The sequence below is a fragment of the Oryza brachyantha genome, chromosome 10 (assembly GCF_000231095.2).
Source record: "Oryza brachyantha chromosome 10, ObraRS2, whole genome shotgun sequence".
NCBI lineage: Eukaryota > Viridiplantae > Streptophyta > Magnoliopsida > Poales > Poaceae > Oryza > Oryza brachyantha.
The window spans coordinates 1,026,285-1,053,619 of NC_023172.2; the positions used below are offsets into that span (position 1 = coordinate 1,026,285).

General features: G+C 41.0%; 3 protein-coding genes and 1 pseudogene across 6 annotated transcripts; 3 read left to right on the top strand and 1 right to left on the bottom strand.

The window, feature by feature from the left end:
• Positions 1-2,755: 2,755 nt before the first annotated feature.
• On the top strand, positions 2,756-6,627 carry LOC102714495 (disease resistance protein Pik-2-like). Of its 2 annotated transcripts, XM_040528200.1 has the most exons (5): positions 2,756-2,907; positions 2,980-3,666; positions 3,751-3,857; positions 4,056-6,111; positions 6,253-6,627. In XM_040528200.1, exons 2-4 carry the CDS (start codon positions 3,022-3,024, stop codon positions 6,067-6,069), a joined length of 2,766 nt encoding a protein of 921 aa, XP_040384134.1. In that variant the 5' UTR covers positions 2,756-2,907; positions 2,980-3,021; the 3' UTR covers positions 6,070-6,111; positions 6,253-6,627. The 2 variants fall into 2 exon arrangements, with proteins under 2 accessions (XP_040384134.1, XP_006661617.1); XM_006661554.3 differs by having other exon boundaries at positions 2,980-3,857.
• Positions 6,628-7,106: 479 nt separating this feature from the next.
• LOC121055533 lies at positions 7,107-8,197 on the top strand (annotated as a pseudogene).
• A 2,257-nt stretch (positions 8,198-10,454) lies between these two features.
• Positions 10,455-12,103, top strand: LOC102720463. Its single transcript, XM_006662097.3, has one exon. The coding sequence runs from the start codon at positions 10,507-10,509 to the stop codon at positions 11,932-11,934; it is 1,428 nt and encodes a 475-aa protein (XP_006662160.1). The 5' UTR covers positions 10,455-10,506; the 3' UTR covers positions 11,935-12,103.
• A 5,949-nt stretch (positions 12,104-18,052) lies between these two features.
• Positions 18,053-19,766, bottom strand: LOC102714769. Of its 3 annotated transcripts, none has more exons than XM_015841717.1 (2): positions 19,428-19,766; positions 18,053-19,184 (listed from the first exon to the last, which is right to left on the bottom strand). In XM_015841717.1, exons 1-2 carry the CDS (start codon positions 19,698-19,700, stop codon positions 18,258-18,260), a joined length of 1,200 nt encoding a protein of 399 aa, XP_015697203.1. In that variant the 5' UTR covers positions 19,701-19,766; the 3' UTR covers positions 18,053-18,257. The 3 variants fall into 3 exon arrangements, with proteins under 3 accessions (XP_015697203.1, XP_015697202.1, XP_015697201.1); XM_015841716.1 differs by having other exon boundaries at positions 18,053-19,187; XM_015841715.1 differs by having other exon boundaries at positions 18,053-19,190.
• Between the last annotated feature and the right edge of the window lie 7,569 nt (positions 19,767-27,335).

The following is a 27,335-nucleotide window of genomic DNA, read 5'->3' on the forward strand; positions in this document are numbered from 1 at the left end:
TAGTTTTAATATACACTAAAAACACAAACAATATAGTAGAACATAGGGAGTAGCTTATCTGGGTCCACACCCAAGCTATCCGCTTCTCTTTACAATCATTGACTTTGGATGGGATAACTCTTTCCAATAAAATATGTGGAATTGTTCTGTAGTACATATGTCTTTTTTTTAATTTTCTGCTAACATGAATTTAAGAGCAAAAGTTGTGGCCCATATATCTTATGCCTAACTTGAATAACCATGCATGCCCTTGCACACGGATCTTTTTGCTAAATATTTAATTATTTTTGTGAACATTGAGAGTAAACAACAGTGGATTTGTTTTTATCTTGTTCTGATAATGCACTATATACTTGATTATATTTTGCTTCTACAGTATTATAAATTGTCAGATAAAATTTTTTGTTTAATGTATAGAAAATAAGAATAAACAGTCACATAATAAAGGTTATAAATATATTATGAAATAGAGGGAGATCAGCCAGTATGAGAGAGGAGACTTGCTTAATTGAATAATCAATTGCTAATTTCATACATACTCACTGAATTGGTTAATTAACTGTTGAACACCACCGCTTTCTCCATATATAGCTTCAAAAGTTTTCTCATCTGCCTAGCTACTGAATTTTGAATTCATCCAAGCATTCATGACTTCCCTAATTTTCTTCCCATAATTACATTGGTGTCATGAACACAATGCTAGCTGAGTATCTTTGTTGAAAATCAGTACACTTATATATGATTGACGCTAATAATAGATGAAGCTGCATTGGATTAGACGAAAAATATTATAAGCTGAAACATGATCACATATTAGAACCTAATATATAGATATAAATATAGATGACTCGGCTAATCGATCCCTATTGTTCCAGCCCACTGTGTACTTATACGTCAGTAGCAAGGAGAAAAACCATCAATCAAGGACTATTGGGTCTCATGAAATACAGTTGTACTTGTGTTGAAAGTCTGCATATAATTGGAATCGGATTTACCACCTTAACTTCTATTCTTTTTTGAACACCAAGCCGATTCCTAATCAATCAATTTGTCTTCCTTTTGCGTTTGCCTTTAGCATTACGTTGCGCCTTAACAGTTTTGGTTCCTATTGAATGTTTAATATCTTCAGTAGTATTAGGAGGGGAGATGTGCTCCATCACTTCGACTTCATCATCCATCTTTGGTTTGTTTGGCTTCTCAAGTTTCTCTAAGTAAGCATGCCACTTTGGTTGGTCACGAAGAATTTTCTAGCAATGCTAAAAAGTAAATGAGCCTTACTTGTAATCTGCTTCATATGCTGCTTCAGCCTTTTCCCTCAGTTGCATATCATTTTGTCCACTAACATAGATGGATTTAACCTCCTTCCAAGCACAACAGAAATGACCAACATTTTTCTTAATTTTATGAAAACGGTCCTTGATTTGTTTTTCTTGCCTTGTCCTATTTTTAGGAGTGGTGCTATTGTACGCAGCGGTAACACCTCCCAGTAACGATCATTTTTCTTAAAATTACCACTGATCAAATCATTTGAGTTCTTCAACCAAGCGCTCACCTATAATCAAAATAGAACAGGATTAGTCTTATACTAGAAATAAGATAAAACTCAATGAGAATACATGATTCATTGCCTACATCCTTATTTACTTACTAGTCTTATGTCCTCCTCCTGTGACCATGTCAACCGCTTCTCAGTCCTAACAGCGGGGGCTTCTTCACCACCACTGTCAATGTTGACAAGATGCTGTGCTCCTGGACCTGATGTTGAACATGGGAGATTTGCTCCGGTCCAACAAAAAGTACCTCAAGGTACTGGTACCTCGAGGTACCAAATCATTTCTCACCATTGGATCTAGCTGAGTAGAATGCGCACTGTTAAATCCAACGATCAGAAACGATTTGATACCACGAGGTACCGGTACCTCGAGATACTTTTTGTTACTTTTTGTTGGACTGTAAAATTGCTCTGAACATGGTGCTACTTGTTGAACAGAATAATAATTTGGTGGTACATAAGGTTGATGATTCTGTAAAATTGATGGATCCTGAAAGTAACTCAAGAAACCACCGGGAGGATGGAAGTCCATACCACTACAAGAAAAGGCAGAGATCCAAAATTATTGCCATATAACATGCTTAGCACTTTTTTCTCTTAATATGTAAATAAGTACATCAAAATTTCACAAAGCACTAGCCTATGATACTAACAATTGTCATACCATAAGAGTACTATCTTTGTATCTGTAGATAATTTAATTTGTCTGGTCACTACCTTTGTAGTAAGAGTTCTTGATTAATCAAAGTGTATCTGTAGATTAGTACAATAAATTCAGCTATGCACTGACCTATGTACTTACAATTAAATTATTCTCTTGCCACAATTATTTTATGTAAATTCCTGTCAAAACGAACGGATGTTTTTATGGAAGGGATTATGGAAAAGTTGGGAATTCAAACCCTATAGGGATCGGGTGACAGGGGAGGGTTTCACCCATCCCTCTCGAGATAGATTCCTCTCGGGGATTTACCGCAAAGTATTTTACCGCCAAATATACAAGACAGGATGAGCCATGGACGGGCTAATAGTAGACTGATTAGTCCTTATTGTACTTGCTCTTGTTGCAGATAAAACCATGGAGTCTTTTTCTTTCGAGGTACCGCACTTTGATTAATTGACAATGATTCCCATTGTCGGCCACCACACTTTAATTAATTGCCAATCACTGCCACAACACTTTAATTTGACGGAAGATGGTCACCTCACTTCCGTCCTGAGTCGCTGCAAACCAAACCGAATCTCACCTTGGCTCAGCAAATAGCTAAAGCTGAGAGCCGCCGGAGGGTAGGCTGATGGAGCTCTTGTTCCCGGACTGATCTTTGCTGCTATGCTTCTCCGATCCTCCTCCTCTGGTTTGCTCCTCTTACTCTCTTGCATATATATCGCCCTCAATTTGTAGTTATATTTGAGTCCTTCATTTTCAGACCACCAAGAACAAATTAAAGAGGACACATCCATCACCAGCCATGGATGCTGTAGTGAGTGTCTCACATGGAGCACTGGGGCCACTGCTGGGCAAGCTGAACACCTTGCTCTCAGATGAGTGTGCGCGCCTTGGAGGTGTTCGCCGTGATATCCGCTCCCTTACATCGGAGCTGAGCAACATGCAGGCGGCACTCCACAAGTACGCATCGCTCGACGACCCTGACATCCAGGTGAAAGCCTGGATCGCGGAGTTGAGGGAGCTCGCCTACGACATCGAGGACTGCATAGACAAGTTCATTCACCAACTCGGTGCCAACGATGAGCAGCTCGGCACCAGTGGCATCAAGGATTTCTTCAGGAAGAGCACACGGGGTCTCAAAACTCTTGGCTCAAGGCATAAGATCGCTGGTGAGATCGAGGAACTAAAGGCACGTGTTATCTCGGTGAGAGATCAGAAGAACAGCTACAAGCTCGATGATACTTTTTGCAGTAGCTCCAGGAATAAGTCTACTGTTGATCCACGGTTGGCTGCTCTGTTTGCTGAAAAAAACCATCTTGTTGGTATAGAAGGCCCAAGGGATGAACTTGTCAATTGGTTGGATGTAGAGAGTAGTTCATTGAAGCGTCGAAAAGTATTATCAATTGTGGGGTTTGGTGGGCTTGGAAAGACGACTCTAGCGAATGAGGTATATCACAGGGTTAAAGTCCATTTTGATTACACTGCTTTTACGTCGGTGTCACAAAAACCTGATATAAAGAAAATCCTCAAGGATATAATACACCAGATGCCCATAAAAGATGGATTCCTAAAAGATATTGATACGTGGGATGAAAAGAAATTTATTCACAAGTTACGAGAACTACTTGTCGATAAGAGGTAACTATCTAATTTTTTCTCTCTCAAAAGTTTTATACTCACATGATCACATCAATGTTCGAGAGCTGCTTTTCCTTCATAAACTTACATTCACATCTATGTTCGAGAGCTGCTTTTCCTTCATAAACTTACATTCACATCTATGTTCGAGAGCTGCTTTTGCTTCATAAACTTACATTGTTGATAAACATTAACTAGGTACCTTGTAATCATTGATGATGTATGGTCTGTATTGGCATGGAATGATATCAAGCTTGCCTTCCCGGAGAATGATTGTTCCAGCAGAATTATAGTTACCACACGCATTTCTGAAGTCGGCCAATCATGTTGCTCAAATAATGGTATTGATCGCAATTATGAGATGGAACCTCTAAGTGAAGTTCACTCTAGAAGACTGTTTTGCAAGAGAATTTTCTGCACAGATGAGGATGGCTGCCCAGATAGTTTACAGGAAGTTTCAAGAGATATCTTGAAGAAATGTGGGGGTCTTCCATTAGCAATTATTAGCATCTCTGGCTTGTTAGCAAATAAGCCAGTTATTAAGGAAGAGTGGGTGAAAGTGAAAGAATCAATTGGTTTTGCATTGGACAAGAACAGTAATCTAGAAGGAATGAAAAGCATACTATCCCTTAGCTACCATGACCTTCCTAACTATCTCAAGACTTGTATGCTGTATTTGAGCATTTTTCCAGAGGATCATATTATTGAAAGGAACATGTTGTTGTGGCGATGGATAGCTGAAGGCTTTATCTCTGAAGATTATGGGCATAAAATGGAAGACGTTGCAGAGAGCTACTTTTATGAGCTGATCAACAAAAGCCTAGTCCAACCTGTGGACATTGGCTTTGATGGTAAGGCTCGTGCGTGCCGTGTCCATGATATAATGCTCGAACTGATCTCTTCAAAGGCAATAGAAGAAAATTTCATTACAGTTTTAGCTGAGCAAACTGGACAAACAAATTCGTGTGGCTGTGTTCGCCGACTATCCATCCATGGCACTGTTAATTATTTGTCAACTGTGTTAGCAAACAAAGATTTACGACATGTTCGATCTTTAACCTGCTTTGGTGGGGACAAAGAATTTTTGCCCCGCCTTGCCCGTTTTGAAGCTCTACGAGTATTGGATTATGGTTTAGTGGATTTCGAGGGCTATGATTTGGAAAATATAGGCAAGCTTTTCCAACTAAAGTACTTAAGACTATGTGATTGGAACCTGTCCCGTGTACCAACACAAATTGCAAAGCTCCAAAATTTGCTGACACTGGACCTAAGCGAAACAAATGTTGAAGAGCTGCCCACTGAATTCTGCCGATTGACAAAGCTGCTACATCTACATGGAAATTCCAGCAAGTTGAAGGTACCTAAGGGGATTGGGAATATGAGGAATCTACAGGTGCTTAGAGGGATTAATATTAGCAATAGCTCGGCTAGTGCAGTGGCAGAGCTTGGCGCGCTACCTGTTTTGAGGGACCTCTCAATACGTCTGTCTTATGAACCCAGAGAGTGCAAGCCAATAGAAGAGATGTTTCTCACCTCGCTTTGCAAACTGAGCAGCTATAAACTCCAATCTTTGCACATTTTTGGTGGCACTTCCTACGAGTTCTTAGATCGCTGGTTCCCTCTGCCTCGCTTCCTCCGATTGTTTTACATGAACACCAACTACTGCATCCCACATTTTCCAAAGTGGATTAAACCAGATCTCACAAATATCGCGTACCTAAACATTAATATCGGTGAGATGAGGGAGGAAGATATGAAAACACTCGGAGACCTGCCCGGGCTACTATGCCTAGAAGTATATATGGACCGTGACCCAAGCGAACAACTTACAGTCAAAAGCATGGGATTCCCATGTCTCAAGAAGTTTGTCCTTGTTTGCGGCTTGTTCGTGTATGGTGGAGCATACTTTACGTTTGAGAAAGGGGCGATGCCGAAGCTGGAGAAGCTTCGACTTCCATTCCATGTATTAATGGCAAAATCCCATGGTTTCTATCTGGGCATCAAAAACCTGTCCTGTCTCAAAGAAGCGGTAGTAAGAATGTACCGTGGGGGCGCTAATCATTCTGATACTGAAGCTGCTACGGCTGCCATCAGGAGCGAAGCAAGTGCAAATCCCAATCATCCCAGACTTACCATCATCGAAGAATACGCAGAAGAGGACCGTGGCGATGAGGGTGCAAAGGACGAGCAAGGCGGTGTTACTGAGAACTGATATCGTTGCCTGCCGCAAGGTTTCTAGTCTGCCATGAATGAGGTACGCAGAACTATCGCTAAATTGCAAACTAGTCGCGGTACAGCCAGTACTTGTCTTTACAAACTTTTATTCTTTTGTTTTTTTTCAGACTAAGAAATCTGCTCTTCCCATCAACTATTTTGTTTTTATTTTCCGTTGCAGGTCATACTTTGAGTCTGCACACAGTGGGAATAAAAAATTATATGTTTGTTCTATGAGATTTGCTCCGGTCCAATAAAAAGTATCTCGAGATATCGATACCTTGAGGTACCAAATCGTTTTTCACCGTTAAATCTAGCTGGGTAGGAAGTGCAATGTTAGATCCAACAATCAGAAACGATTTGCTATCGATATCTTGAAATATTTTTTGTTGGACTGAAACAAACCTCTTGTTCTATATAATTGTTGTTGTGGAGATTGTCTTATTGAAACATGATTCTCCATTTTGTGTTTTTAAATAACAGAGCAACTTTGGGCTGCTTCGATTATTATATTCAAATGTTGTCACTGCTTCAAATGGATTATAGAAGTATACATGGTCACCTTTTTGATGTTTTAATTAATGCAGCAACTTTGCGCTTCTTCGATTATTACATTTTTATTCGAACTCTTTCAATGATTCCGAGGGATTATAGAAGTATTAGCCGTCAACCCGCGCGTTGCACGGATTATTACCTTTGATATTATAGATAGTTAAAAAAGTTAATTATATGTTGATTATTTGTTTTCTAAATTATAGCAGTTTAAATGAAGCATCAAAGAAGTTATAGCTAACTGAAAATTTTAAAATTAAATAATTATAAATGAATAAAATATCATATTTATTTAATCTCGAATTTATAATTATTTAAGTTTGAAAAATGTGAATATTATTTTGAACGGTATATCATATTTAGTTAGGAGGGAAATTAATTAACAATAGTTTATTCCATACACAAAGTTCTGCTTTGTCACAATTACATGCGCTACGACACAGGATGTATATATTCTGGTGGCATCTACATCAATTCAAATTCATGCCCACTGAATTCTGCCGATTGACAAAGCTACAGCATCTACTTGGAAATTTCTTGAGGTTGAAGCTACCCAATGGGATTGGGAATATGAGGAATCTACGGTTGCTGTCAGGCATTAATATTAGCAATAGCTCAGCTAGTGCAGTGGTAGAGCTTGGGGAGCTAGCCGGCTTGAGGGAGCTCCAAATATGTCTGTCTGATGAACCCAGCGAGTGCAAGCCAACAGAAGAGACGTTACTCGCCTCTCTTTGCAAACTCGGCAGTCATAAACTCCAATCTTTGCACATTCTTTGTGGAAGTTCATATGAGTTCTTAGATCGTTGGTTCCCTCTCCCTTGTTCCCTCCGCTTGTTTCGCATGTCAACTAGCTACTATGTCCAGCAACTTCCAAAGTGGGTTAAACCAGCTCTCACCAACATCGCATACCTGGACATCAATTTACGTGAGATAAAGGAGGAAGATTTGAAATCACTTGGAGAGCTGGTAGCACTACTCAGTCTACACATATGGCTAATGCCTGACCCAAAAGAACAGCTTACAGTCCAAAGCATGGGATTCCAATGTCTCAAGGAGTTTGTCCTTGTTTGTAAAGCATACCTTAAAATTTGAGAATGGAGCTATGCCAAAGTTGGAGAAGCTTGAGGTTCCATTCCATGTATTAATGGCGAAATCCAATGGTTTCTATTTTGGCATCAACAACCTCCTATGTCTCAAGGAAGCAGAAGTAAGAATCTACGGTGTGAATGCTGAAGATTCTGACACCGAGGCTGCGATAGCTGCTATCAGGAGCGAAGCAAATGCAAATCCCAACCACCCCAGAATTGCCATCACAAAGGCATTGGTAAAACAGAGCAATAATGAAAATAGTGATTACAACGAGGATACATAGCACAAGCAAGCCGGTGTTACTGAGGAATGATGCCATGAAAGAGGTACTCAGCACTATGGCGAAATTGCATCTAGCCGCCGTATTTCGTTTTCTTTCACGCTAAAACCTGGCCGCCGTACTTCTGTTTGAGATTTGCTCTGGTCTAACAAAAAGTATCTCGAGATACTGATACCTCAAGATACCATTTGAGCAATTATACAGTACTTGAGAAGGTACCAAGAGGTACCACCGCTAGAGGTATACCAAAATTTTACATTAAAATTTTGGTACCTGTACATACTCAAGAACCGTAAAATTGTTCATTATATTTTCATCCGAACGTTGTCAATGATTCAGATTCAGAGTAACTATACAAGTATTACAGCGTCAGTTTTTTTAATACCTAAAAGAGATATGAATACTACCGTATTGTACATTCATTTAAAAGAACTAGCTGTGGTAGCATTCAATCTGTCACCCCATCTATTCCCAAAGTAAATTTTGCAAATTACTTCCTGAACCTCTTAATTGATATTAAGAAACAATCAAATTTAAATATTGACTTGTACACCTGAAAAGTACTCCATGCTATGATATCTGCAAGAAATATGTACGGGAAATGATCAGTTGGCACTAAACGATCTTTAAAACTTTCTATTATATGTTAATTTAGAAAGGGTTTGGCTGCTATTGCAAAGCCCTCATGTTTAGTCTCTGTGGGGACTGGCAAAATTCTCTGTAGGCAGAATCATTGATGTCACAGTCGCACAGGAAGCTCAGCCATTCAGTCCAACACTACCCTGCAGGCTGTCAGCCACGAGTTTTCCCAGCTGGCCGGGGCATGTGCCAAATAGGCACGCCTGTTCAGTTTCATCTTTTTTTTTCTTTTTTTCGCTCCCTTTCATTCTAACATGCAAATTTGCTTCCATTTCAGAATCATATATATAGAGAGAGAGCAATATGTAAATTTGATACCTCTTCGTATCATAGGTACTAGGAGGTGCCAACTTTCACACTAAAATTTTGATATCTATCGGTACATAATCAAGGACTGTAAAATTTTGACTTTCTGTTTACAATGTTTGACTACTCGTCTTATTCAAAAAATTAAAAGTATTATTTATTTTATTTATTATTTTTTTTATTATTAAAAGTAGTTTAAGTATTACTTATAAATTTTTATATTTGCACTAAATTTTTGAATAAGACAAATAATCAGAAATTATAAGTGGATAGTCAGAATCCCATGTATTATGGGATGGAGGTAGTACATATAATTTAAGAATTAGGTTCAAAATAGGTTAAAAATAAAATTATGCAGAGTTTTAAGATAAAAAATTTAAACATTAAATAGGGTTGTGAAAGAAACTAACGGCTTTGGCCCATTACTTCCGTGATGTCCTCACCGGTGAACCTAGTCAGGATCCCGTGCAGATTCGCCATGAGACATGTGAGGGGTGGCAGCAGACTCTAGCTGTTTTTCTTGTAGGGACGGAAACGGTTTATTCTCAGCTACTAATTTGGCACAATTGTATTTTTAACGGAACCTAGCTGTGAATCTTAAGTTGAAGAGTTTTACTCCATCTTTTTTTTTACCTCGTGGTACCAAATCGTTTTTAATTGTTGGATCCAACGGTGCATATCCTACTTAGCAAGAAACGATTTGATACCTCGAGCTACCAGTACTTAAAGTACAAAAGAAAGGATGAGAGTAAAACTTTAAGTTGAAACTGGGTGAAATTAGTAATTCATAGTTTGATTCCAATTTAGAAAGATCATGCTTCCGGTGTGTCTAGTCACAGCTTGGTGAGTGATGGTTACATAATTAACGTAATTCCCTGTCTGATTTTTTTTATTTGACGCAATTGACTTTTAGATTTATATTTGACCCTTCGTTTTATAATTATATAAAATTTTTGAACAAAAGAAAGGGTAAAACATAGACCAAAAGTAACCGCATCTATTAAAAAAGCGGAGGGAGTACATAAACGGATATGTTTAGCAAGGATTTGGTATAGAAACATAATAAAAGATTGACCAAATTGAAGAACTAATTATATGCCCAGTCAAGGCGACTTAATATGACCAGGAACGTTCAATTGTCTTTGGAGAATTAATTAGTCCCTTCAAGTCAAGGGAGAAATTTCACATGGAGCTCAATTACTCCCTTCAGGAAGTACTAATTCAACCCACTACAAACGATACAAGTGTCGAAATTTCACATGGAGCTCAATTACAGAGCACGGTTTCTTGACTCAAGAGTAAACATGTTGAGCCGTCAGATCCTCAGTAAATTGCTGAATCTGCAAGTACATGTCATACGTCAATACATGTATGTTTCCTATTGGCAAGGCTGTCAAGTCGATATACATCAGTTTCATCAAATAATTGTTGTAACATTGTTCATAGATTCCACAAGATTGCACTATATAAACACCATTTAAGCAATTTAACGCTACAAGCCTTCAATATTAAACTCTTCGTAGCTATAGCAAACACAACTGAAGATTGTCCAATAGAACATATATATCTATGGATACTGTCATTTCTGCAGCAGCTAGTGACATCATTAGCCGATTCATGTCCTTCCTTATCAGTAAGTATGGCAACAGGCCATGTTTGAAGACCAACCTTGAGAGATTGCAGCATCTTCTTGTGAGGGTTCACATGGTTGTTGAGGAGGCAGAAGGACGATACATTACAAATTCAGTTATGCTGATGCAACTCAAGATGCTTACAGAGGCTATGTTTGAAGGCTACCATGTCTTGGACACTTATGGTCCCTTGGAGCTTATCAGGGCATCTGGGGAGGTGAGTGACTCTTATGCCGTGGATTTCCATTATGTCAGACGATTTCGTCTAGCAGGTAGCACCATTGTTGGCAAGGAGGTGAAGAGTTCAATAGAAAATTTAGAAACCGTTATTGATAACATAAAGGAATTTGTTTCACTCCTAAATGGATGCGAAAGGATGTTCCGCAATCCATATAGCACGTATCTTTACATTGATAACTTCATGTTTGGACACCAAGTCGAAAGACAGAAGATCATGAGCATATTGATGCTAGATGGCCATCCTAGGTCTCCAGCTGTGATCCCTATCATTGGTGGCTGTAGAGTTGGTAAGAAGACATTGGTCTGGAGTGTTTGTAGTGATGAACGGATCCGCTCTAAATTTTCGGCTATACTGCATTTAAATGGTGATGATGTTAAGAAATTTGACCAATGCAAGGTTATGCCTGTCAGGACAATATTTACTGTTGAATTTATTTCAGATATAACTGATATTGAATGGTCGAATTTTCATTCTTTGCTAGCCTCCTCTGGCAATGGAAGTAAGGTTATAATTATAAGTAGGCTTGAGAAACTAGCAAGGTTTGGAACTGTAAACCCTATTGAAATTAGGAAGTTTTCCCATGAGGAGTACAGCTACCTATTCAAGATGCTCGCATTTGGGAGCTCAGACCCACTGGACCACCCAAAGTTAGCAGTAATAGGGACGGAGATAGCAAGAACATTGCAGGGGTCACTTGTCGCTATAAACATCTACGCCAATGTTCTGAGGAATAATATGAGTGTTCCGTTTTGGATCCGTGTACTGAAACTTTACAAAGGGATGATGGAGAGCAACTTGTCCTTGTACGGTCAACATCCCAAATCACTACTTGAGAAAGATAGAACTATTGTTGATATAACTGCATTTTCTCCAGCATTGGCTACAAACTCATACCGAATTGCACTGCTAACTGGTGAAAAATTCAGGAATGATTCGAAAAGGGAATTACCTGTCATGGGATTTGGAGACATAATAGCGGGCTCCATGACTCTGCCAAAGAAGTTTCAGTTAGTCTGGGAATCACGGTTAGCTCCTCACACTGTTATTTCTGCAACTTGTGGTGCAGAGAAGCTTCTGTCTACAAACTCAATAAGGAAGAAACGGAAGATTGTCTATAGTTTCTAAGCCAGCAATATTTCGATAACATGTGGACAATTTGTGTACTTCAATTGTATAGATTTTGTACTTTAACTAGGTATATTTCAAACCTGTTAAGGAAGGTGGCAATTATCAGCTGTAATTGATCTGAATTATTCAACCTTTTAATGTTAATATATCCACTAATGAGTAATTACACTAGAAACCATGTTGTGAAATCCATCCCTGGTAATCAAATTTCATTTTCTGTATCTACACTGGTCTTCCTTTCTAGAGGCAGGACTAGCAATCCAGGTGTCCTGCATAAGCTCCACACACGAGTTCATGGTTATGACAAGTAAAACAACTGACCAAAACGGCAGTACCTGATATTGCAGCCGTGTGGAATCTTTGCAGAGAACGAATTTGTTTCCCCATTTGTGGTGCTGGTGCAAGTACCTCCACAATTCTATGCTGCATAAGACCGGTCCATCCGTTCCTGAAAACTCATCAAACGTCTCTTACACGGCAATACCATTGGGCCAAATCCAAGAAACATATATGGCCATATATATATATATGCAAAATCTAGAATGGAATTATGATTAGTAACAGTAAAAAAAGTTCAGTCTAATAGATGAATAAGAACAAAATAAGTAAGTAAACCTCACTTGCCTCCAAAATCCTCGTTCGGCCATCGTTCCCACTCACGCCTCGTTCTGCCCCTAAAATCCTCTGTATTCAACCCCGATTTCTGCCCCCAAAATCGAAATCAACAAGGAACGGAAGAGGCTCTCTCTCGGCCACTTCGACGCAGCCGAGGATTCGACCATGCCGGCGGCAGAGGAAGGGGAAGGGGAAAGAAGGGAGAAAACCGGTATCGAAGAATACGCCAACAAGTTGCGGAGACGGGATTCCACCAGCCATCCGTTTTCTCTTGTGAAATGTGAACCACTGGGATGACGTGGGCACTTTACATGTTACTGGCTGCCCACAATCACCAATATTTCTATACTAATATAAATAGAAGGAGTTGTAATTTTTCTATAGCCACATCAACAAATGTACACAAGTAATTACTCGATTTATTTTTCACCCTTAGATGCGCATATCCAATAGTTCGAAATGATCTGAAACAACTCTCTTGCAATCCTACGCTAGACACGTCCCCTAACTACGCCACTAAGTGTCGTCCCCGTCCAGCGAAATGCCCGCGTCGACTGCCCCCATCCTCCGCCGCCGCTCCCGGCCCTCGGCGCACCTAGCCGCTGTCCGCCTCACTCCGACCGGCTGGTGCCTGCCTCAGGCACGCCAACGCAGGCCGCCGCCATCGCTCCCGCCCTCCACTCGCCCCACTCCGACCGGCCGACGTCCACGTCCGGGGCACCAACGCAGGTCACCGCCGCCGGCAGCGCCGCCTGTTCCTGCCCCAAATCCAATGACCAGCTGCTGCCCCTATTGGATTTCATTGATGGAAAATGCAGTAACGAGGCCTACGCCACGGCGCACGCAGTCAGGGAGGATCCGTCGACATACTCTGCTGCATCGAGTCCTAGGCCCCCGACGAGTAGCGTCGCGCCTTCGAGGTTATTGCGTGGTTCGAGCAGGAAGGACTCAACCGCCTCCAGATCATGCCCGGTGAGCTTCTTGGCCTGCGTGCCATGGTGATTTCTACTACAAGTTCTGTAGTCGCGGTAGCTTGATTTCTAAACCTACTAGTTGCAATTTGGGAGGTTTTTGTAGGGGCCTCGGAGCTCTGTGGATTCTTGGATGCAAAGCAGATCAGGTGAGCGTTCTTGGCCCCCCGGTTCTAACTCATAGTTCAGAAAATGTAGCTCAATGTGTTTATTTTTGTTCGTCAAGATAGTTAGTTGAGCTAGATTGATTTTGTGCAAGAAGCCAATACTGGACAGACTATAGAAATTGTACTGTTGCTGCTTCCCTTTGATGTATCATCTCATCATCTGGTAGTCGGTGGAGCGCCCCAGTTCTTAGTTCCGAAATGAAGCTAAATGTGCTTCTTGCCTTCATCTAGATGCTTAGTTACGCTATCCATACAATTCAAGCTAAATTAATTTTGCTTCTTCAGATTGATTTTCTGCAAGAAGCCAATTATGGGCGAACTAAGCAAATTATACAATTGCTGCACCTGGTAATAGTATTTATACACCTATTGCTTACAAGTTGATTGAATTAAAGCTATTTTGTTTTACAACAGTACAAGCCGAATGTTAGAAAGATAGACAAATATTTCTGTTGTAGACTAGCAATTGGATGGCTGGAAAGTTCATCTGGAATTGAACCCGTGCATACTGCTATTTGAGATACACAGTTATCTCTATTCATTGCCATCTTTTCTTTTACAGTAAAAGACCTTTGTTACGGGTGTGCTCTGTCTATTTGAAATGTGTGTACGTTCTAAAATGTGGCTGCTAGGCCATATAAATATCAATGTACTACTGCACTATATATCAAAATTATGTTGTGGCATTTCTGACAGGGTTTTTATTAGATTGCAGAATGTGTGTAACTATGTGCCTCAGTGCTTGGGTTTATTGATAACATCACTGGAGCGATTTGAAATAGCCTCCTACCTTCCTTGGAGAAATTGGATATTATGCCACTCCCAATAGCTGGTTTCACAAAATGCCACTTCATGGTATTGGACAGACTGAAACCAAATATAACCTTGTCCTGTATATACTAGAAGAAGTGAACTTTTTCCTTTTGCTATATTGCAGATACAATTGAACGAAATATACCAAGTTGTTTATAATATAATAAGGGAAATCATCACATCAGAAATCAGAAAGTAGCTATGGAGTTGCAATAACTGAAAACCAAAATTTCCGCATTTGACATCATTTATTTACATGGGAGGTCAGCACTTAGCGTGTAGGTAGCTTTTGAAATTTTGATGCATGTAATAAGTTACTGAATTTTGCCTATCAGTTAATCAAAATATGCCTACTGCTCAATTTCTGACACTGATGTGTGACAAAAAAATCACTTTGGTTCCTTTAATTTCTGTAGCAAAATGTCAACAGTGGAGATCATGAGATTTAAAAGCTACAAAACTGGGGTACCAGCTTTACACCCATCTGAAATTTAGTCTGTTCTTTGTACCTATTTTCTTGTTCTAACCTTCACCTATGTTACAATAATTGAGAACATCAAATTTGCACTGGAGATGACAAACACCAACCTCATGCCCATGCGGAGCATCGATAACATGGGTGGTTGTGAGCAAGATGGGTTTGCTATGGTGAATGTACTAGAATTTGTTATTAGAACTTTTAACTTGCCTGTAGTCTTGTAGTCTTGTACTAGCTCTTTAGTTTCTTTTAGTTTCTTTATATTTGATATCATTGATTGTTCTCCATTTTCAAAGTTAGTGTAAAGGGATAGTTATGTGGCATATTAAACTTCACATTTATATTTGTGTGATATATGTATCATGGAAAAATATAATAAATTTGATTGTATTTATATGTTTATCATGATATACAGTGTGGCAACGTACCTTGGACGTGGACGATTACTAGTATATATACAAACTGGAGGCTCTGTCTCACATTAATCATCGGACACTCACAAAGAATGGAAAAAAGCTAGAATTCCCACATTAATGAAAAAAATAAAAATAATAGCCTAAGTAGAAATTTAATTTAAAATATAAAAAAATTTGTAATTAAAAAAAAGAGACCATGCAGAAATTTAGATTAAAAAATACAATTTAGATCAAAGAAAATCTAAAACTCAGATAAATATTTAAAAATAAGTAATATTGATATCCGATTATATTTATAAATTCAATTTTGAAACATCTTAGATTCAATTTAAAATAACGTAACAAGATCATTGAGAAGCGAAATACATTATTAAGCGATAAGAAAACTCTCGTATTTGCTCCTAAAAATGTAGGAGTCGATGGCTAGTGTTCATAACCATGTACTTTTGAAAACCAAGACCATTGTCTCTTAATTGTCAGAGCTGTGAACCGTCGGAGATTAGAAGCCTCATCGTTTTAGTTATCTTTACAAAATTTAAGTTTTCTCATTTTAATTTATTTCTTAATCATTGTTTTTGCATCACTAAAAACAAGTATATGAAATATTTATTCATAGACTATTTTGTTTTTACAAATATTTCGTTTGACTTTTTTCTAGAAAGCCAAACAATGACTACTTAGGCTTTCTATGGCACGATTCCTTTATAGGGTAATTAACACAGTCATTCTGTTGCACATTGTTTCCCCTTCAAAGGCAGACATGTGTGAAAACTGAATTCCTTGGTCAGGAGTACATAAAAATGGATCAAATGTAAATGCATCATACAAGTCTGATTTTTCATTTTCGGACTAAATGGGACTCAACCGTACAAACCTTGGCAACTATCCTTACTAAGGCCACTTTCCGCATGAGTGCTACTAGTCCAGATTTCTCTTTTTTTTCGTCCGCAAGTTTTCCGAAGTGTTAAACAGTATGATTTCTCCAACAATTTTCTATAAAAAAGTTTCTTTAAAAAATCATATTAATCTATTTTATATTTTTATAATGAATAATTATGTAATTATGTACTAATCTATTGCTACTTTTACCATGCGGATAATCATGTACTAATTTTCTAGTTTTCCGTGCGCACGCTACCCAAACTGCTAAACGGTATTTTTTTGCTAAAAATTTATGTAGGAAAGTTGATTTAAAAAGATATATTAATCTACTTTATAATTTTTGTAATTAATAATTAATTAATCATGTACTAATAATCTATTACTATATTTTTCACACGGGATAACAAACCATAAGCCGAACACGGCCTAAGAAGATTATTATTCTCTAGTAAAAAGTTAAGTCATCTTTTCCGTGTTGAGACCAAATGCGAAAGGAGAGTACGATTGTTCGCAATTTCCTGACGAAGAAGGCAAATATTCCTGCTAAATAGGTTACTCATGCTGTCCATTTCTTGAGGACTAAGGGTGCATTTGGCTCACGGTCAAGGTGGTATTAGATATGACCATCTATATTTTTAGGAATACGGTAATCTAGTTTTATATTTAGTTGGATAAGTGTGATGATCACTTTCTTGTTTGGTTAGATAAATGAGTATGGATAGGATGACCATATTGACTTACTACTCTTATCATAATTAGTACAAATTAACAATAATATATCTATGATCACTAATTAACACTAAACTTGGTAATTACTAGTTAATGATAAAATATACTATGTTTTACTAAATTATCACTAATGATCAATGTTAGTGAAGCTAAATGAGCTCATCTAGTCCATTTCTCCGGATACATTCATTCATCATCTTTATGAAATATTCCTTCTCACACTACCATATCTAGCTTTGTCTATGAACCAAACGGCTCAAAAAAACTGAACGGTCATCTCTCACCGCACCCTAACATACACTGAACTGTTGGTCCTCTGACCAACCGGCCATGCTAAGTTGGTTCACTGTGGCTGTGTTTGGTTTCTGGTTACTTTTCCATATTGTTTTATTGAGGTTACCTTCGTAATGATTGTTTTAAATAAAACAACAAGTTTGGTTCATATTGAACAAAATAACTCGACATAATTATATAAATATTAATACATGCAATATTTGAATTGGTTGTGCCATTTTAAATAATAATAGACATAAATAATAAATGGATTTGTATGACATTTCACCAAAATTTACAGCAATATAACCAGGTATATTGATATAACATGACTGGGATAAAACATACAGAAGCGGAAGACTTGCTTTCATTTGATCGTCATGCTACCACATCTGCAGAGTACAAAGCATCAAGTGCCAAAGCAGCTAATCCACCTGCAGTTTACCTCTCACTAGTTGCGACGGAATCAAAAGAACAGAGTGCCCTGTGAAAAGAACACAGCCAATTAGCTAGTTCGACAATCCTCCATTTCTAAACCGGGTAGTCGACAGGGTCCCTATCGAACTCCTAGATTTCTACGGCACTCTATTTAAGCTATTTTCAATTAAACCAGTAATATTAACCTGTTTGGAAGGCGTATTTGGTACCTTATTCCTCCCCTACTGAGTGTCCAGACACTCAATTCCGTATCGTTTTTGCATACTTGGGTCTAGTTTCATTCCTAATACTATTTCAGAATTACCGGTGAGCAACTTCAGAATGGTAGGGTAATTTAAATTTAGACTTTGACTAATATTTACAACCTTCTCTAACAATACAAAAACGCACAAGTGGAATATATTGTTCAAAGCCAAACAAGCTATAGTCGTGCAGTTAACGACTGTTGTACGTACACAATACTCCTATTTCACTCTAAAATTATTTATGTCTTACTAGTTGATTACTCTATTTATCTATTAGCATGTAATGTACCAAATCAACAGCTGAATGGACGCTTCCTTGTAAACGTTGCAGGTCCATTCTTCGTGTCATCGGCAAAAGCTGCAACAGACTGCACATACTTGGTATAAGGTGGTATTCTTGACTCCCATGTCACCAGTTCAAAATCACCATCTGGAATCGCCTTGCATCCAGCGATCAGGTCTCTAAACAGCATGCTTGGTCTGTTCTTGTTTGGATCAGCATCATTCCTCCTTTCTACTCGAGGTGGCATCAGACGAAGGCGACTAGGGCAAGACGAGGCAAACCTGGTGATGTCTATCGGCTGCTCCTTCTCGATGATGTCTTTCGGATGCTCACCATATTTCGACAAATTGTTCTTCACCATGCCCCCAAATCGTCGCAGTATTCGGAGCCAGAATTGGAGATTCAGGTTGCTTCTCAGCAGGTCAGCAATCACGTTTGCAGTTATCAGTGATCCACCCAAGACAACTGCAAGATCATTTGCAACTGCTGCCATCTTAGGATGGTGCCTCTCGTCGATGCTTCCAAATGCGAGCATCTTGAACAGGTAGCTGTACTCCTCTTGTGACAAGCTGTTCAGATGAATTGCCTTCACTGTTCCAAACCTTGCAAGCTTTTCAATCCTACTTATGATTATCACTTTGCTTCCTGCGGCTGTCATTTGACTTGCAGTAGAGTAGAATTTTACCCAGTCCTCTTCATCCATGTCAGTGAAGAATTCAACTACAATCAACGTCCTCACTTTGCAGAACATTGCATCCTCTATTCCCTGGATGCTGTCTCCGTTGATGTACAAAACTGAAGAAAAGTATGATCTGATCCGCTCGTCACCACAGACATGGCTGACCAAAGCTTTCTTGCCAACCCTGCAGCCACCGATGATTGGGAGAACAAGAGGGCAGCTCTGATGGCCATGATTTTGCAACAGAATGTTGATAACCTGCTGCTTCTCGGCATGACGACCGAACATAAAATTGTCAGCATAAAGGTAAGAATCATAGGGCCTGCGACAAACACGCTCACATCCCAGTAACAATACAAGAAACTCATTCATATTAGAAATCGCAGATTCCAAATTCTTCAGCACAATTTCTAATTCATTATCAGCTGCAGGGCCTCCAGTGTTACCAAGAACTGTGCATGAGCGTTTCAAAGTAACTGACACAGTAGACAACCTTCTCACCTCTTCATCATCTGAAGATTCGTACTTGATCATGTCCAGCATGTAGTACCCTCGATACATGCTCTTCGCAAGCATGTTGAGCTGCGTTAGCATGGTAGGATTTGTGATGCATCGCCCATCTGCTTCCTCGACTACTACGCGGACTCTGATCAGGAGCTCCTGCAACCTCTTCGTCTTGTCATGCGTACAAATGCTTTCTGTGTATTTCTTCATCAGAAAGGACATGAGTCGGTTGATTAGGTCACCTGCAATTGCAGAAATGGCTACCTCCATATCTGAATCTATGTATGTATGTATGTATGTATGTATGTGTGTGTGCGCAGTTCTCTCTGGCGTGTGTGTTTGTATGCAGCTCGCGAAAAGCTTACTTGGTTCCTCCCGGTAATCGCGATTATAAATAATAGGGGGAAATAATTGACACCAAAACCTGTCATTATCCAGAGCTACTTAGGATGTGTTATCTGTTTGGTCCAATGTACCAAATTAATGATAATGGCCGGCCTCTTGATGGATGACTGCATTCTAGCTGGGAGGCATCTCCTGACACCATTGTGAGCGAGACATTTAACTATTCGCCACTCTTAAATGATAATAAATTTATCACTTGCTACACGCTATCAATGACATGTGGATTCTTATGTGTTTATGATATATGGATCCAGTGATAAATCTGTTATCATCACTCATAAGAGTGACAAAAAAATTAATTATTTCAAAGGCTGGTACAGGAGTGATGGACAAACAGAATCTCCTTTTGCCAAGGGTAATATTCATCTTAATTTGATTTTATATATAGCTGTTCATTATGTTTTCCTTAATTATTAAAAGGATCAGCGCTTAAGTTGCAAAGTTCATAGCAGAAATAGGTGAGATGACAGATTCAACACGATCACTGCTACATTCTTTTAAAGAAATATAGATATTCCAAAAACAAAAACATGTAGCTATCATCTCGAGCGAAATCATCCATCCATCTACTATGCATGTATAAACTGAAATCTGCACGGAACCATCCCATCCGATTTAATCCCTTCAACCAAACAATTTACGTCACCCCCATCTACTTGCATACATAGTAATTAACTTAATTAGCTCATTGACGGAGCTTGTCATATTAATTATCCTTCATAAAGATGGAAATCAATAATTTGATGGTGTAGTTATCAGTACAAGGCGTCTTTCTTATCAAGTAAAGAGAGCTTTTTGACTAAATTTATGGCATAGATAACTTGATTATGGATGAACTATAGGAAGTGAATGTGCTGCAGCTATTGATTTTAAATTCTTGGTGTTCTAAATATGTCCACTGTTTCCCATTTTTTCATGCAGTAACTGACCAAGGTTCAAGTTATCAGTCATTTGTTACTTGCATCATGAATTCATGATTATGGCCACCTTCTAAAGAACTGCTAGCTGGAGCTTTTACTATTATAAACATAAGCATTTATTTAATTTTAACAACTTTTTTGCATGGAATATACTATTATTTATTATTTAGTAGTTTGAAAAAAGTTCGTGCAAAAAAGAAATATTTGCTCAGCCGATAAACTTTTTAGAACGCGGCCTAAATCATTCCCAGAAAGCATTCCTTTGGGAACAAACAGCTGGAATTTATTCAGCTAAATTTATCTTTCATATTGCACTGAATCCAAAACGTTAAATAAGACAACCACTGGAACAGCAACTCATCTTGACCAGGCACAATCTGAAAAACTTTATTTTTTTTTAATTTCCTCCCTCTCACCAAACATCAATCCCTTTCTTCTTGAGTTTTCCGTTACGAAGCTCTCCGGCTTTTTTACTGTTATTAAAAAGTATTTCAAATTCTATTAACTCAAGTTACATTATGTTGCAAGGTATTAATTTTTTAAGCTGAAAGATATGGTACTTTGAGATATTTTTTTAATGATGTAAAAAAAAGCTATGTGCTCCTGTAGCAACTCCACCCTCACTCTGCACGTTGCACCAATCCTGCACCTTCCTGATGTTCTGAATTTCAGGATCAGCTTAATGAGGTGCTTGCTACTGAGAAACACCACATTTCTCACAGGACTGAAGGTGATGTGCCTCCGCAAACAATTAAATAAATCATCACCCCTAATCCCAACCACTAAGTTGAGTTTGCAAGATATTCATAAGTTGGAAGTCCAGAGATTTTTTTTCCTTAGAGTGATTATTTTGCTTTGAATGAAGATGAGTTGTGAGATTTATTAGTTTTTATGGTGAGAATTAGTGACCACCACAGACAGCTAGCACTCCTTTGACATGACGTTTGGCCTCCGTACCAGTCAATCACAGCCACATTAATTACTTATCAATAGATTGAACAATTTTACAAAAAGATAATATTTCCGAGGCGAAGAGAATACTGCATGTACACCTAAATCGAACATCCTAGGTCAATCATACATACCAGATATAATATTACACCCTTATATTTTCTTATAAGTCAAAATTTAAATTTTTAATATTAGATTTGAAGTTAATTTTAGGATTTTGTTCACCGAAGTTTATTTTTCAACTTTACCTTTATCGCTAAAGTTTAATAATTTTTTTTATAAATATGTAAGCCAACAATCCAATTTTTATTTTTCTTATTTTTTAAAGAAGGATATTTTTATCTAGCCTCTATGTCCGGCTGGATATATGCATCCATTTTTTTATTCTTGGAACTTCCCTCAAGTAGGGAACTTAGTCCCTGAAACAACCTAACCAGAAATTCATGTTTCTATCGAGATTTAAACCCAATAACTTAGATGCTACTTAGTTCGCTGTAACCACTTAGCTATATGTCATTTCTCATCCAACAATCCATTACCCACCCTCTACGCAAATCAAAAATATTTAAACTAGTTGAATGATATTATATGTTTTCATAAAACAATAACTTAAATAAGATATTTGCTGGTGTAACGTAGATCGATGACGTAAAAAGGGCTGAAACAAACTTGACCACTCAGTCCATAAGCAATGAATACCGTTGCTGTTTGATCATTGACATGGTCTTTTTGACTGGGTATAACTGCTTTCATGAGCCAGAAGTGACATAATGACTATCAAAATATAAGTATGGCTGTCACATATATATCAACTACGGCATTAATTGTGAGAAAACCATACACGAAAATACCGAGTCGTATGCGGTCAAGCACCATTGTGGGCACGCAAAGGACAGATTGTCACACCCGGAGTTTCGTCCTAAGCCTAAATCATAAAAAGAAATCCGTAAATAACAATTGGTTTAATTAACTCAGGAAAAATCCCTCTAAAAGGAATTAATTCAATTAAATCGTGGCTCGCAAATCGACTAACAGGATTTAAATTCAAATTGCAGAAGTATAAAATTTGGCCAAACAAATTAAGTTAAAACTCGACAAAAGTGGGGTTTTCCTTTTTCCCTCCTTTTTCCTTTCTTTTTCCTTCCTTCTCAAATTGGGCCGAAGTCCAATTTTCCTCCCTCTCTCTTTTTCCTTTTCTTTTTCTTTTTCTTTTTCCTTCCCGGGCCGGCCCAGCCGCGCCGGCCGTTTTCCTCCGCCCGCGCGCGCGCTCCCGCCTGGGCCGCCGCTCGGCCCAGCTCGCCGCGTCGCCCGCGCCCGCGAGTCCGCGCTGCCTCCCTCCTCTCTCTCGCGCCACTGACAGGTGGGGCCCACCTGTCAGTGACCGTTTTCCCCGCGCTCGCGCCCGCGCCGCGCCGGCCGAGTCCGAGTCGCCGCCGCGCCACAACCGCCGCCGCCGCAACGGCCGCCGCCGAGACCGCGTCGTCGCCGACTCGGTCTCCAACCTCCGCCCGCCCTAGCCGGTGCCGCCACCCTATAAATCCCGAGTCGCCGCGCGCCGTCGCTCGAGTCGCCGCTGCGCTGCCGCCGTTCGCCGCCGCCGCGCAATCTCGCCACCAGTCACCGGTCGTCGCCGCCTAGCCGCGTCATCGTCTCCGCCTCGGTGTCGCCGACCTTTCCCGGGCTCTCGTCGTCGCCGGTGGACGTCTCGCGCCCGCCACAGCTCCTCCGACCTCTCCGCCGCCGCGTCTCGCCCCTCGTCGCCGCCCGTCGATCTCCGCCGCCGCTGCCGATCTCCCGCTCCAACCCGCGTAGCCACCTTCGCCTCGATCTCGCCGACCCGTCCGCGCTCTCGCCGCCGCCGGTGAGCATCCCCATCCTCCTCCCCTCTCTCTCCCCCTTTCCGGCCGACCGCCGCCGAGTCGCGCGCCGTCGCCGGACGAGACCGAAGCTCGCCGCTCCCGCCGGTCGCCGTGGTCGTCGTCGCCTCCGCGTCGCCGACGTCTGGCCGCCGTTCCTTGCGCCCGCGCGTGCCGTGCCGTCGCCGCTCGCCAGTCGCCGTCGCCGCTGTCGCCGCTCGCCGGTCGTCGCCGTCGCGCCGTCGCTGTCGCGCCGCCGTCGCCGTGCGTTGCCGCCGTCCACCCGAGCCGCGCTCTGCTCCCCTCCTCTCTGTTCCCTCTCGCTGACGAGTGGGCCCCACCCGTCAGTCGTCCCGCGCCCGCCTCCTCTCTCTCTCCTCCCCGGGCCCGCGTGTCAGTCTCTCCCTCTCCCCTTCTCTCACCGACAGGTGGTCCCCACCTGTCAGCCGTCAGCCTCCTCTCTCCTCGCTGACGTCAGCAGCCCCATTAATTACGCAATAATTGATTTAGGACTTTTCTGTTTAGCTAAAAAACCTAGAAAACTTCTAAAATTCGTAAGTAATTCATCTAGTCTCCGTTTAGGTCCATTCAAATTTCATTAAATTCATAAAATTATCAAGAATCCATTAAAAATAGTTTGTTTTGCTGTTTCAGTAGAGTTTGTGCCTGTTTTATTTATTTTTGTGCTTTGTCGCTTAGATTCGGACCCCGCCGAAGAGCCGGTTTACTTCGAGATCGTCGCCGAAGTTCCCCAAGGGCCAGAGCAAGGCAAGTGACACTCATCCTTGAACATATTGAACCCATTATTGCAAATTCCTCGCTTATTTATTTCAAATATGCATTGTTTTAATTAAAGTACTTACTTTATGCTATTTTCGGGTAAACCTTATTATTATGCCGTTGTTTATCCAACTTTATTTATTGCTGGACCAGGGGTAACTTGATTAGAGTCAGGCCTAGGTTAATGCTTAGCCATGCTTAGAACAAATAGCTCATGGGATCACATTTAATTATGCTTAGTTCTGAATAGCCGAGATAATGATTCACTACCCGGTTTGGGTTAATGTCAACTAAAATATTGATAATGGTGGGCTGTGGGTGCATGGTTTTGAGAGTCGCACCCATGGCGATTAAGGACCGGTTCACGGAAAACCCTGGAAGTAAATAAGTGCTAACCACATGCCGAAATGGGTAAGGTGGGATTTGGAGCATGACTTCGAACTATTTGACGTACCCAGGCAAGGGTAGGCGTGATGGAGTATGGACGGGCAATCGTGGTGTAACGAAAGCTTCTCCTGCTTCCGGATCTACCAAGGCACAAGAGGGGACTGCCCGACTTGGTGTAAAAGAGGGGGTGAAACCTGAAGTGTGGTACGATTAAATAGGGAGGGTTGTGTAACGGGTCCTATCACGGTCTCCTTTCCGGTATGCCGTGGTGGTATGTCGGCGCACGTTCAAGTGTAGTGGAGTCGTGTCTTGTGGGTACAGTAGTACACCTCTGATCAGAGTATAAACTATTCGAATAGCCGTGCCCACGGTTACGGGCGAGCTCCCAGCTTCACTGTGATTAGTGAACCTCTAATAACTTGAGTAAATTGGTTATCTCTCGGGACTACTGCAACGTGGTGTAACGTTGAGTAGTGGTTGGGCCTGTTGCAACGTGGTGTAACGTTGGACAGTGTTGTGGTATTTTACAACTGTTTATCTATTTATGCTTTACTGTATTTAAATTACCTTTATTCTTTTAATCTCTGTTATTTGTTTAACTTCCGCTTTATTGCAATTAACCTTAGCCTGTCCTTGTTAATCCCTATGCATCATTTACTTTTCCCCTTGTCCGTGTTACTTGTTGAGTACGGTGGTTTGTACTCAGCCTTGCTTAACTTTCCCAACCCAGAGCTAGAAGCAGAGTCCGATGGAGGTGCCTCTCAGGAGTGAGCTGTTCCGCCGTCGAAGTGTTGCCTGTGGACTGGAGCCGTACCCGCTGGAGCTAGTCTACCCCTTTGTTTTTCTTTCCGCTGCATTTCCGCTAGAATAAGTGTAATTTTCAGTTGTTTCTAAGAACGATGGTTATGTAATCAACATTGTCTTTTTGTGTACCCTAGCTGGTCCTGGACAGGGATTTAATACACAATTAAGTTCAGAAATTCGTGTGAGAAATTTCTGGGCGTGACAAGTTGGTATCAGAGCCTCCTTTGACCGTAGGATCAGCCCAACGGAAACCCTAAGAGCCCTCTGCTTTTCATGTTTGTGCATAGTTTGCGAAAGTGGGAGTGTTTTGAAAATGGGTTAGTGTGTTTCAAAAGCGTGAGTGATTTAAAAAGACAAAACCCCTTTGATTGAAAAGCGTGAGTAAATCGATTTACGGGTAAAACTTTATTTACTTTCTTTCTTTTATGGTTTATTTATCTTGAAATAAAATTTTGCATCTATTGATTCCAAATCCTTGTGTTCTTTAGATGGCTGACCACCCTTTGTATCATCGTGGAAACGGGATGGCTGGGTTCGTGGCAGAGTTGGCAAGAGTCTCGTTCACAGCAGGATACCCCTATGAGCCGGAGTACACCACGATCCATCCTCTGGAAGGCGAGTTTCCTCACCGAGTCAGATTGGAGCTACATGGAATCCCCGGTTTCCTCCCTAACTTGGAAGCAGAAGGAGCTGGAGGTTCGCATGAGCACGCCTGCCAGGAAGCTGCCTATAGCCTGATGACAGCGCTCAGGGCCAGGCATGACTTGACGTTTCGACATTCGGCTTACCGGTATCACCCTGGTCGTGGACCCAACTCCATGGTCAGTAGGTTTCGGTCTGCCCGAAGTGAGCAAGACCCTACCTTCGGTAGGATGTGCACGGTGCTGCAGGGCCTCGACCAGATGCATCACGACCTCCACGAAGCGTCCAAGGCTCTGAACGACGCCAAGCTCACCCAGATCGTTCGTCTGCAAGATGAGGTCGATCGGTTGAAGAAGGAGAACGCCAGGCTTAAAGGACTCCCAGAGCCCGGAGGTGCGAGGTGTCGCACGACGGCAAGGAAGCGAACCCGTGGGCCGCCCAGAGTTCAGTCTTACCCCGGTGCCCTGGATGAACCAAGACCCCTGATGCAGATGGTGCCAACCTCTCCGACCCCAGTACCTGAGGAAGGTGTCTCCCCGTTCAACGCTGCAAGGAACCGCAACAGGGTCGTCTCGGTCTCGAGCAGCAGCGAGTCCGCTTCTGGTGAAGATGAAGATGGTCTCCCCAGCAACTCAAAAAGCCGCTCTGAAGACGAGGAAGAAGATCCGTCTCTCGTCGTCGATCGTCGCTCTCCTTCCGTGCCCTAGACGCCGCCCTTAGCTTCGTTTTAGTCGTTGTGTGCTAGTTTTGGTGTGTTAGGTTTGCTTCGCTTGGGGCTAGTGGTGAACCATAGCAGTAGTAGGGTTATGGTTGTGCCGCCAGGAGTTGTGTGGTTTTAAGTGTGTTTCTTAAGCAAGATAATTACAGTTCACTAATTAAATAAAGCCCCTGTTTGCTTAGTCGTTTCTTTTTCTTCTTTCTCTTTCTGTTCCTCCCGCCCCGCAGATGGTGAACACCCGCCACGGCAACCGCGACACCGACCAGTCCAGCACCGGAGGACCACCCCCGCCGCCTCCACCAGAGAACCCGTCGCTTGCCCAGATTATTGCTAGCCAGACGCAGATGCTCTCTTGGATGATGCAGCAGATGCAACAGCAGCAGCAGCAACATCAACAAGTGCTCCACCAGCTTCTAAATCAGAACCAGAACAACCAGCAACA

Coding starts and splice junctions, on each gene's coding strand:
- LOC102714495 (XM_006661554.3), top strand. CDS start 3,022: ATGGATGCTGTAGTGAGTGTCTCACATGGAGCACTGGGGCCACTGCTG. Junction 3,858..4,055: donor GAACTACTTGTCGATAAGAG/GTAACTATCTAA, acceptor AACATTAACTAG/GTACCTTGTAATCATTGATG.
- LOC102714769 (XM_015841715.1), bottom strand. CDS start 19,700: ATGGAGGTAGCCATTTCTGCAATTGCAGGTGACCTAATCAACCGACTC. Junction 19,191..19,427: donor AATCTTCAGATGATGAAGAG/GTGAGAAGGTTG, acceptor CATGCCGAGAAG/CAGCAGGTTATCAACATTCT.
- LOC102720463 (XM_006662097.3), top strand. CDS start 10,507: ATGGATACTGTCATTTCTGCAGCAGCTAGTGACATCATTAGCCGATTC.